Here is a 12723-nt window from a genome sequence, read left to right as displayed (position 1 = left end):
AGTACATCTTGACCTTGTTCCACAGCACTTGATAGCAGTCAGAGATTTTTTTTTGTAACCCAAAATCTTGATATGATCATTTGAAAACACTCTATCACACAGTAGACACATTGATTGCTGTTGGTTATGTGGTGCTGCGACAAATCCATATTTCAGATATTCCACACTATATTGCCGACACTTCTTTTTTGTTTGCTGTACCAAGGCCATACTTTATTCTGGAACAAAAAAATAAAACCATGTAAAATACAGCATTTTATTGCATTTCATAAATAGGCCTACTTAAAGACAAAAATGACAACATTGAAGGTATGAAAAGCAATTTACCCTCTCACGTATTCATTTTCTTACATTTACTCACAGAAAATGGTGGCGGACGTGATCTAAGGCACGCCACCCTCGCCCCCCCACACAATGACACACGCGCGAACACGCATATATGCACACACACACACACACACACACAGGTACAAAGTCATATACATTTGTAACAATATATATCAGTGAATGCACCACCCTAACCAGCTCAACACAACACAACACGGCGCGTTCTGGCGAGTCCCCAATTTCATGTTGACTTGAACTCAAGATGATGTTGACCGCCAGAATGCGTTTTTTATTATAAGATAAAATTCTGAACATTACGAGCTTGAAATTACAAACCTGAGCTTTTGCTTTTGTAGTCTATGCTGTCGGATCTGACTGGGCCAGAGCGGCGTGTGGTAACCGGACCCTGATGCGTCGTCGCCTACTGACTCGTCCTGCTGCACGTGTTGTGTACAAATCGTCAAACAAACATTCGAACTTCTGACTTCGACTTCGGACTGCCGCCCCCCTACCGCCCCCCTACCGCCCCCTTCTTCCTCACCGCCCCCCCAGATCTTTCCACCGCCCCCAGGGGGGCGGTACCGCCCACTTAGGGAGCCACTGATGTACAGCGTAAGTTATTCAACAGTCCGGGGTCTTTGTTGTCGTATTTTAGGCTTCATATTGCGGCACGCATTTTCAATGGGAGACAGGTCTGAACCACAGGCAGGCCAGTCTAGTACCTGCACTCATTTACTATGAAGCCACACTGTTGTAACACGTGGCTTGGCATTGTCTTGCTGAAATAAGCAGGGGCGTCCGTGATGACGTTGCTTGGATGGCAACATATGTTGCTCCAAAACCTGTATGTACCTTTTAGCATTAATGGTGCCTTCACAGATGTGTAAATTACCCATGCCTTGGGCACTAATACACCTCCATACCATCACAGATGCTGGCTTTTGAACTTTAATTATATATAATTATTGTGAAAACCCTAAAATGTATTGCTTGAAATTAGTACACATCCTTTTGCTGTTAAAATTATTGATTGATAATGTACCGTATCTCCAGGACCACACTGCCGATGAGCGGGTCTCGTTAGGTCTATTTTCGCGTTAAACGGGTCATATTAGGATTTTATTTTCTAAATGTAAAACACTTCCTTATGGTCTACATAACATGTAATTGTGGTTCTTTGGTCAAAATGTTGCGTAATTATTTTTTACAGATCATCTTCAAGTCGCTTTCTAACAGTCACTTCAGGATGCACCGTCTTATTTATATGGCTCACCTTCGGCAGCGTCTTCTCTCCGTCATCTTTGTTGTACTGACAGTGATAAGTAATAACTTTACACTACTTTATATTAGAAATGTCAACAGCAGAGGATGAATGTCCTATAACAAAAAGATAGAGAAAAAGAAGAAGCTTATCGACAACGGCATCGGTACAGACAACAAAGGCGGATTCGCGCAAATTTTCAGAACTTATGCAGATCCCAAATACAGATCAGCAGGTACCAGAAGGTAAGAAAAGTTACTAATGCATAATATTGCGAAACAAAACACCAGATAATATGTCTTACCTTATACACACGCCATAATAATACTCATATGTTGAAACACATTACAATCCATCAAGCGGTACGGGTTATAGTTTACCAAAGTCGTACTAAAACATTTTGATAGACTTTAGAGTGTATGGAACATATACAATGTTGGTGTTGTTTACTTGATTTATATTGCCGTCGTATTAGCAGTCACACATATCTCTTATGTGTGACTGCCATCTACTGGTCACACTTATAATTTCACCATGTACCACAGAAAATAGCTCTGAGGCCGGTAAGCACAACTAAAATTATTCCTTACATTAGGCGCACCGGGTTATAAGGCGCACTGTCGAGTTTTGAGAAAATAAAAGGATTTTAAGTGCGCCTTATAGTCCGACAAACAAAGTATTGTCAAAGTTCATTTAAACTGCTGTGGTATTATCTCAACGTGAATTGTGTTGCAAATATTTAAAAAAACTGAATGTGCGGATATTAATATTCTACAAGCTATGACCTCGTACTTCCATGAGTTGGCGCTTTGCTGTAAACTCGTACCCTCATGAGAAAGCGCGCATTAAACAAACTGCGGCTCCCCAAATTCTTGGCACAGTGCACAAGTCTGCTCTCTCTGCATGCACATGTGTTTGTTTGGACCGCGGTACCAGTGGCTGCTGAGAACAGACAGAACCAAACCTGGCAGCGTTCCTCTGGAACAGGAAAGGGAGTAAATTGATGAAGTATCAAATGATTATCAAAGGATTCCTGTGTTTTATTTGTATTTAAAGGTCCAATTTGCACAGCACTTCAATACATTTAGGGCCTGAACTACAAAAGCCAAAAGCAGTGAAGTTGGCATGTTGTGTAAACTGTAAATAAAAACAGAATACAATGATTTGCAAATCATTTTAAACTTATAATCAATTGAATAAACTGCAAAGACAAGATGTTTAATGTTTGAACTGAGAACAAAAAATATATTTTTTGCAAATAATCATTAATGGCAGCAACACATTAAAATAAAATTGGTTACAAGGCCTTTCCTTTTAACAACACTCAATAAACTATTGGGAACTTAGCACACCAATTTTTGAAGCTTTTTTCCCCATACTTGCTTGATGTACAGCTTAAGTTGTTCAACAGTCCAGGGTCTCCGTTGAGTTATTTTAGGCTTCATATTGCGCCACACATTTTCAATAGGAGACAGGTCTGGACTGGAGGCAGGCCAATCTAGCACCAGCACTCTTACTATGAAGCCACACTGTTTTAAACACGTGTCTTGGCATTGTCTTGCTGAAATAAGCAGGGGCGTCCATGATAACGTTGATTGGATGGCAACATATGTTGCTCCAGAACCTGTATGTACCTTTCTGCATTAATGGTGCCTTCACACATGTGTAAGTTACCCATGCCTTGGGCACTAATACACCCCCATACCATCACAGATGCTGGCTTTTGAACTTTGCACCTATAACAATCCATATGGTTCTTTTCGTCTTAGTTCCGGAGGACAGAACGTCCACAGTTTCCAAAAACAATTTCAAATGTGGACTCGTCAGACTACAGAACACATTTCTACTTTGCATCAGTTCGTCTTAGATGACCTCGGGGGTAAGCTGGCGGCGTTTCTGGGTGTTGTTGATCTAATGTCTTTGCATAGTAGAGTTTTAACTTGCACTTATAGATGTAGCGACAAACTGTAGTTACTGACAGTGGTTTTCTAAAGTGTTCCTAAGCCCATGTGGTGATATCCTTTACAAACTGGTGTTTCTTTTTGATGCAGTTCCCCCTAAGGGATCCAAAGTCTGTAATATCATCGCTTAAGTGCAGTCATTTCTCCAGATTATCTGAACCTTTTGATGATATTTCGGACCATAGATGGTGAAATCCCTAAATTTCTTGCAATAGCTTGTTGAGAAATGTTGTTCTTAAACTGTTCGACATTTTGCTCACAAATGTATTCAATAGGTATATTGTCTATTCTGAATTGTCCTTTTTAAAATGTCATGGCTGCTAGATGACTATATGGGCTGATTAAAACATTCAAATGTTTTGTTTTAGTGTCTGCTGCTGTTTTTTTTTTTTTAAAGGGGAACTGCACTTTTTTGGAACGTTGCCTACCATTCACAGTCGTTACGTAAGACAAGAACACTTTGTCTTTAATGCATTCTAACTCGCAAATAAATGTTAGCAACAGTCAACTGACAATGGAGTCAATGAGAGTCACTCTACTCCGCCTAGAAACCTTTTATAAAACATCCTCACACCTCCATCAACATTTTTATAGTGATGGGCAAGTTACTTTGAAAATGTAGTGAGCTAAGCTACAGGTTACTCTCGATTAAATGTAGCTAAGCTACAGGGGAAGCTATGTCCAGAGAATTGTAGCAAGCTACACTACACGCTACACGTCAAAAGTAGCGTGCAACATCAAAGCTACATTTAACGGCATTTCATAATTAGATAGTACTTTATTCATTCCGTCATGAGAGTTATAATAGTTTGAGAGGTAATAATATCAATGTTTAATGTAACTCAGAGTGTAAAAAGTTAAAGTTAAACTTAAAGTACCAATGATTGTCACTCTCACACTAGGTGTGGCGAAATTATTCTTTGCATTTGAACCCTCACCCTTGATCACCCCCAGGGAGGTGAGGGGAGCAGTGGGCAGCAGCGGTGGACGCGCGCGGGAATCATTTTTGGTGATTTAACCCCCAATTCCAACCCTTGATGCTGAGTGCCAAGCAGGGAGGTAATGTTTCCCATTTTTATAGTCTTTGGTATGACTCGGCCAGGGTTTGAACTCACGACCTACCGATCTCAGGGCGGACACTCTGCCCACTAGGCCACTGAGTAGAGACCCAATAAGGGTCCGCTACTATTAACTATCTGTCATTTAACCGGGGCCCCTCTACAACAGTCCCCACACTCCACTCTTTGTATTTATTTTGGTTTGCCTTTTCTTTGGCTCACCCCTATAATGTTATTCATTTCCCCTGCCTGCAGTAAAAAGCAGTATTTATCTATATCTTCACAAAAAAAAAAAGACTTCTGTGTGTTTTTTGGGAACAATTGCTGATGGTTGTGTGCAGTAAAACTTTTCATGAACTCAACTCACCTTAATATGTGTTGCTAAATTTCTGTTGAACGTCTTAACCTCTTAAGGCCCAAGCTGTTTGTTTACATGCTTTTTTTATTTCTCTTTGCAATTTGGGCTTATTGGACCTTAATTAGAATACAAACTAAGACTCCTTTTTTTATATGATGTACTTAGTCCATAAGTAAAAAACGTGTAATTCATGTTTAGTGACATACTAATTCTAAGTTTTACACTTTTCCCCCCAAATTCCATTGTATGTTATACTCTTCTGACACCACCAGATAGCAGTATAAGTGTCCACATAAGGGCTATAAGACCCCAATTCAGTAGTGTACACAATTTTGGAAATAAGAGCTAAAAGGTGCTGTCCACGCATGTGACCAACTAAGCCTTTAGAAGTTAAATGACGTGAGTGGTTATCATTTTTGGTTTAAAAAGTAAACAACTAAAAACTAAGATTTTGGGCATTGTTTTCTCTCAATGCATATATGTGTCTAAATATAGCTAAGGACACGCAATGATATTTTGAAGTTTTTTTTTTTTATCGTCAGCTTGAGGCGTCCCTCTGGCTCGGACTCCCTCGTCTTCACGTGACATGAATGCATGACTGTTATGTTATTGCCTACTGGTTTCAATGACCCGCCTTATCTTGCCTCTGAATGGCCAGTCCGTAATGTTTCACCCTAACTTTAGCCAATTGTGACTCATCGTACGAATACCAACCAATTGGAATGGATTTTCTCCGTATGTATGGATGTTCTCATTTATCCAGATCATTGTACTTCTTTTTTTTTTCAGCCTGGAATTGCAGTCTATGTTCTCTCTGTGTAACTTTGATATAAGCTACCTTGCTACTTTGCCCTCAATGTAGCTATTGTCAGAATAATTGTATCTTAGTTATCACAAAACTTTTGTATTTCAATGAGTTCCCAGCGAGCAGACAAAAGCTGTTTTTGATCTTAACAATTAAAAGGCTTGTAAAACTCCACTTTGTAGGATGGGAAGCGACATGAAGGTGCCAATTTCTTTGATGTATTGTAATCCACAGGAAGATTTTGTCTTGACCCGAGATCTACAAAGCGGAGAGGAAGCAGGACCTGACCCCCCTCCAGGCACCTTTTCTTTGAACTGTTTTGTGATAAAGGCAGTGGCTGTTTATGACCCCCGTACCTTTAGAAACAGCTGTTGCCATGTAATCAGCAAAAGTCCAAATTAAAGAAGAGGCGCACAATCTTTCGTCAGAGCGTGGTGGGACACTGTACAAGGGTATATAGGTCTACGTGTTTCTCCTCATTGAGCCAAATTTAATTCCCAGTCCTCTACATGTCAAAACTACTCGTAATGTTACTATGAGCAGAATAACGTAAAAAACTTAATTCACATAAAACGCGTCTCTGCTAGCTCGTAGTACCTCACAAGGTGTTTGTGAATCACTTGACACAAAGCTGCTGAAATGATCTATATGGAAACCGTTCGTTAAGAGTAGAGGCATGTTTGTGTGATTGCGAGGGAGGGATTAAAAAAACTCAAACTATACTCAGTTTTGTCTCACTGCAGGGACATGGAGTGGATTGAAAATAGCTGCCACACAAAAAGCTGCAGAACAGCAAAGCAGCTGTCAAGTGAGATTTGAATCCCTATAAGGCTGGGTTATATGTCGAATATACTCGATATATCGCTAGTTTGTCTCTGTGCGATATAGAAAATGACTATATCGTGATATTCCAGTATACGTTCTCAAACAGTTGCTTTTAGCTGTGGGCATTACACTACAGGCTTTGTTCACTCTTGTCTAAGCTTCTCACAGAGACATAAAACAAGTGCACCTTCTTACATACGTCACATACGTGTACGCCCTAGCGGAGCAGAGAAGTAGCGGCATGGGTAAAGTTAGCTGTGGCGCGAGTGGTAAAACGAGAGAAAGAAAGTGCATATCTGGTAGCAAATGAAGGAATAATTAATTCCCAAGTAAAACAGCTCGGAGTCCATCGTCTGGCGGTGGTTTGGCTTCAAGTGGGAATATGTCGAACAGACAACCGTAATTTGTCAATTGTGGGGCAAAAGCGTTGCTACAAAAAGTAGCATTACTGTTAATGTTTGCCATCATTTGAAAAGTCACCCATTAGAGAATGAAGAGTGCTAAAAACTTTGCATGTAAACATCTGTTCGGTGCCACACGGACAACAACAGAAGGAGATAACGCCCGCAGTAACCTACCACCTATCAAAGGACATACACTATTAGATTTCCTATTATGCAGCTCACTTTTATTTGACAGTTATTGAAATATTTTGTGTGACATCATGCACAAAGTGTCAGGCTTTGACTTGGATTAAGGTAGTTTCCTCGACGCAGAGGGAAGTTAGCACGAGCAAGACATGTATGTGAGTACATTATATTTATTTATATACTATAATACAAAGAGTGAAAACAAGGATGCACTCAGTGGCGGATAATAAACCACTCAAATCAAAACTAGCACAATGGCATGACTAAAGACATGAAACAAAAACATGCACTGGGGCATAAAAAGAAAACAATGCTTGCACTGAGGCATAAATACAAAAACTTACACGACATGGAACTGTGGACGAGGGTATGAAGGTAGGAACAGCATGGGTAGGGTGAAGATGCCAGGACGAAGGAAGAAACAGATTGGCTTAAATAATAACTGTGATCCTTACAAATAGGTGTGAGGGCTGAGGACCGGGGCGTGACATGGAGACAAGGCGGAAACTAATGAGTTACTATGGAAACAAAAACAAACCAGGAAGACCAAAACAGGAAACAAGTGTCCAAAAAAACAAAACCGAACATGACCAAAAAAAAAAGATGATTCATAGGTGTGACAAAAAGTGCACTTTATTTGTTTTAAACTATTGTAGTGGCGTTCTGTACAAAAAGTGCACTTCAATTTAGTGTTGTTTTGATATGTCATCTCTGTGACATCATGCACAAAAGTGCACTAATAGCTTGTTTTAAAATGTCTTTGACAATCTTGCATTATCTGTTTTGAAATAACATGAATGTTTGTGCCACCTCTTAATAAGTGTTTAATAAAAAACAGTTTTGGTCTATTGACTTAGTTGTGATTTCCCTCTCTACATGAAAGTTTAAAAGTAGCATATATTAATGCAGTATGAAGAAGAATGTTTTAATGTAGACACAAAGAATCATCATACTGCTGTGATTATATGCATCAAGTGTTAATTCAAGGCTAAAGCAAAATATCGAGATATATATCGTGTACCGTGACATGGCCTAAAAATATCGAGATATATATCGATATTTATACAAAATTTAAACTGGTATACAAAATATATCTCTTTCCATCCCTTGATGTTGAGTGAGGTAATTTCAGGTGTTTTTTCAGGCTTCCTTGTAATGTACTCACTGTGTCACATACTCCGGAGTATCGGGCGTCACGTGAACAATCTCATAACCATCTTGTTGCAGAATGTCCAGGACACTGTGGTTCCCCAGGAAGTGACCTGAAAGAAGGGAAAGCCAGGAAAATTAACTAAATTGTCCTGGGAGCCACATTTTCTCATAGCTATTGTGGAGAATGCATATATTTTTTTTGAGTTCTTTTTTTTGTAATAGTCATGTTTAAAGCAGGGCGGCACGGTGAAAGAGGGGTTAGTGCGTCTGCCTCACAATATGAAGGTCCTGGGTTCGATTCTGCGCTCGGGATCTTTCTGTATGGAATTTGCACGTTCTCCCCGTGACTGCGTGGGTTCCCTCCTCCAAAAACATGCACCTGGGGGTGGGTTTATTGGCAAGACTAAAAATTGGCCCTAGTGTGTGAATGTGAGTGTGTCTGTCTGTTTGGCCTTGCGATGAGATGGTGACTTGTCCAGGGTGTACGCCGCCTTCCGCCCAAATGCAGCTGAGATAGGCCCCAGCACCCCCGTGACCCCGAACGGGACAAGCGGTAGGAAATGGATGGATGGATGTTTAAAGCTGCTCATATTTTCCCATGTCTACTCTCTGTGCTTGTTTCTTATGTCCGCAAGTAAACTGTGTGCCTTACCTTGAAGGCGTGGGAATGTGCATTGGGAGTATGATGTACTCCCTTCTTACCTTATCTGTATTACAACAAAGAGGCTGTACTCCTTTCTGGGCAGGGTGGTGGCTGTTTTGATTGATTGATTGATTGATAGATAGATAGATAGATAGATAGATAGATAGATAGATAGATAGATAGATAGATAGATAGATAGATAGATAGATAGATAGATAGATAGATAGATAGATAGATAGATAGATAGATGGATAGATAGATCTTTATAGATTCATTCAGGAGAGTTCCTTCAGGAAAATTAAAGTTAAATTATTCAATAAGTTGTCTCTTTCCGGTTGATTTTTAGACCGCTTCTAGATGCTGGTATTAACGGACTGCAAGACTGGTCTCCTAAAGGTTTAGTAAAACTTGATAATATTCCTATTCTGTCTTGATGGTCCTTCTTACTCAACACGTCATCTGAAAGAAATTGGGATTGAGCAGTGACTTGTATTCCCTGAGAGGAAGACTGGTCAGATGCAACACTATGTATCACTATTATTTTTATTTCCTACTGTACCTGGAAATAATTCTCACCAAAAGTTTAGTACAATCATAAAGTCCTCATTTAAAACTAAAATATACATTTTTACTTAAGTCAAAGATCTGCTAAAAACAGGAGCAATCTGTGGAAAAATGGTAGTCAAAAATTGTCTGTGTGACAGTTTCTGGTGTTTTGATGAATCTGCTTTGCCGTTCCCTAAGTTTTGAACTAGTGGAGCGGTATGATGTCATTCCCAAAGCAGATTTGGCCTGTTTTCTATCTAGTGCACGGTGCAAACGTAGCTCGGACAGATCTGCATCGCAGTCTTCCTTATTGTTGTTGTTGACACTCAAATTCCCAGCCATAATCCTCTCTCCCCTACTCCCCTCATCTGATCCCACCAGCCTGATATCAAACTGCAGCCCCTAGCTGACAAAAGCTTCCTTTTTTTGCTGACTCTGATCATCTGATAACACAGCACTGCACGTCCTGTTTGTGCACACAGGAATTCATACACCAGCAATCCTATATCAACGATTCCCTGCGGCTTATTAACAACACATGAAATATATGCATCTCTCTCTCTCTCTTGCCTTTTGTAAGCTTCACCTATTCACTGTATTTATCATTAAAGGGGAACTGCACTTTTCTTTGGAATTTGGCCTATCGTCTACAATCATTATGAGACAAGAAGACCGAAGTATATTGTTTTCCAATGCTTTCTAAATCATAAATAAACATAAATAAAAGTCTGCTTACAATGGAGTCAACCCCTAAAGCCCTCTAAATAACCATACAAAAAGCGTCAACAATACTCTATTGACATTTCGTGACTTTAATATTAACCAAGTATTAGTGATATTGTTATTATAAGCGCTGACACAGACAAACTAATTCATACCGGCGTCATGATCAAAGAGAGAACGGGCTTGTGTCGCTTTGTTGACGTCAACGGCTGGTGAGCTGCTTTCTCGACTCGGCGCTCGTGGACATTTATTGTAGATCACAGGTGTCAAAATCAAGGCCCGGGGGCCAGATCTTGCCCGCGACATCTTTTTATCTGGGCCGCAACCACCCGAGAATGATATGTGCCAATAAAGTACTTAATTTTTTCCCACTAAATGCAATTGTTTTCTTTTTCACTTTGACAGAAAATATATACCGTATTTTTCGGACTATAAGTTGCAGTTTTTTTCATAGTTTGGCCGGGGGTCCGACTTATACTCAGGAGCAACCTATCTACGAAATTATTAACACGTTACCATAAAATATCAAATAAAATTATTTAGCTCATTCACGTAAGAGACTAGACGTATAAGATTTCATCGGATTTAGCGATTAGGAGTGACAGATTGTTTGGTACACTTATAGCATGTTCTGTATGTTATAGTTATTTGAATGACTCTTACCATAATATGTTACGTTAACATACCAGGCACTTTCTCAGTTGGTTATTTATGCGTCATATAACGTACACTTATTCAGCCTGTTGTTCACTATTCTTTATTTATTTGAAATTGCCTTTCAAATGTCTATTCTTGGTGTTGGGTTTTATCAAATAAATGTCCCCAAAAAATGCGACTTATACTCCAGTGCGACCTATGTATGTCTTTTTTCTTCTTTATCATGCATTTTCGGCAGGTGCAACTTAAACTCCGGAGAGACTTATACTCCGAAAAATGTGGTATGTAATGCATAAAATTGCATGCCTTTTAAACTTTAATAGTATCCAATATTGCAACACATATTACAATATATTATCATTCTTTCCAAACAGATTTTTGTCTAAATAAAAATACTTAACTTTACAACAAACTATCCATCAAATTAATAAAAATGAGAATGCATTTTACGTTCTGTACAGCTTATTGCTATTGAAATTGAAAAAACATACACTACTGTTTTTGCCAATTTTTACTGTAAAATCTACAGTTGTTGTTTTTAACAATGTATTGCTGTAAATGGAAAAACAGTACATTTGTATTTACGGTAGAAAAACTGGCAGCTATGTTGCCAGAATAAAAAAAATAACTTGTACTGTTTTTCCATTAACAAAATAATGTTGTCCCGGGCTCGGGATCTTTCTGTGTGGAGTTTGCATGTTCTCCCCGTGAATGCGTGGGTTCCCTCCATGTACTCCAGCTTTGTCCCACTTCCAAAGACATGCACCTGGGGTATGGTTGATTGGCAATACTAAATTGACCCTAGTGTGTGATTGTGACTGTGACTGTTGTCTATCTGTGTTGGCCCTGCGATGAGGGGCCACTTGTCCAGGGTGTACACCGCCTTCCGCCGGATTGTAGCTTAGATAGGCACCAGCGCCCCCCGCGACCCCAAAGGGGATAAGCGGCAGAAAATTGATGGAATATAATGTTGTAAAAAACGATGTAAATTCAACACTAAAATTCTGGCAACTAAGATGCCATCTTTTTCCATGAACCCCCCCCCCCAAAAAACAGTGGTACTGTTTTTCCATGTACTGTAAAATGTAGTAAAATAAATACAAACAAACACTTATTTTACAGTAAAATTTTGTAAACGTTAAGGTGTTACTGTAAAATCGACAGTCTTCTAAAAAAAATTATATAATTAATAATGGAATCCAGAGGCAAATTCAATGAAAACCACTTTGACATCCCTGTTCTAGATCGTAAATTATGTCTCTCTACTGGATAGTAGAAGGATGTGGACATAATCCGACAAGTTGGTACATTTTTGGCATTCAATTTAGACCCGCAAATGGCGAGCAAGACACGAAAAAAATGCTTTGTTCCACCCAGATACAGCAGACATTGTACAGTAAATTAAATGTTATCGTGTTTGTTGGCTTTCATGAAGTCTGCAATGGTGATTTTGAAGGAAAAAGCGAGCATTGTAATATGTCTATGAAATAATTGCGCAATGGTATGCATAAAAATAGCAGAATACGTAAATATTGCATGTTGTTATGAATGTGCCTTTTACTACATTAGATACAGTATATACTTATAGCAACATTTTTAAGGGCTTTATAGGTGTCAAAATGTGGACTGTGGTGGGGTTTGTTTTCCCGGAATGCAAAGGGAGGTGACAGGACATGGCGTGAAGGTAAATACATATTTTAATTCATCTATAAAAAAAAGTGCAAACTAAAGGCGCGCACAAGGCGGAAAACAAACTTGGATAAAAAAAAAAAAACTACCACAAAGGCAAAAAATTTACAACATGAAAAACTCGCTAA

The 12723-nt window shown here is 39.2% G+C and overlaps 1 protein-coding gene across 2 annotated transcripts in view; it reads right to left on the bottom strand.

Annotated features, from left to right (window-relative positions):
• trabd2b (TraB domain containing 2B) overlaps window positions 1–12723 on the bottom strand; it is a 201450-nt gene that overhangs the window by 24391 nt on the left and 164336 nt on the right. For both annotated transcript variants that reach the window (XM_061888008.1, XM_061888007.1), the window contains exon 5: window positions 8351–8447. In XM_061888008.1, the coding sequence (XP_061743992.1) occupies window positions 8351–8447 (97 nt within the window). The remainder of the gene's footprint in view (window positions 1–8350; window positions 8448–12723) is intronic.

The sequence above is a fragment of the Nerophis ophidion genome, linkage group LG26 (assembly GCF_033978795.1).
Source record: "Nerophis ophidion isolate RoL-2023_Sa linkage group LG26, RoL_Noph_v1.0, whole genome shotgun sequence".
NCBI classification, from domain to species: domain Eukaryota; kingdom Metazoa; phylum Chordata; class Actinopteri; order Syngnathiformes; family Syngnathidae; genus Nerophis; species Nerophis ophidion.
Note: the sequence above shows the minus strand (reverse complement) of the source record. Positions and strands in the feature narration are given on the sequence as shown.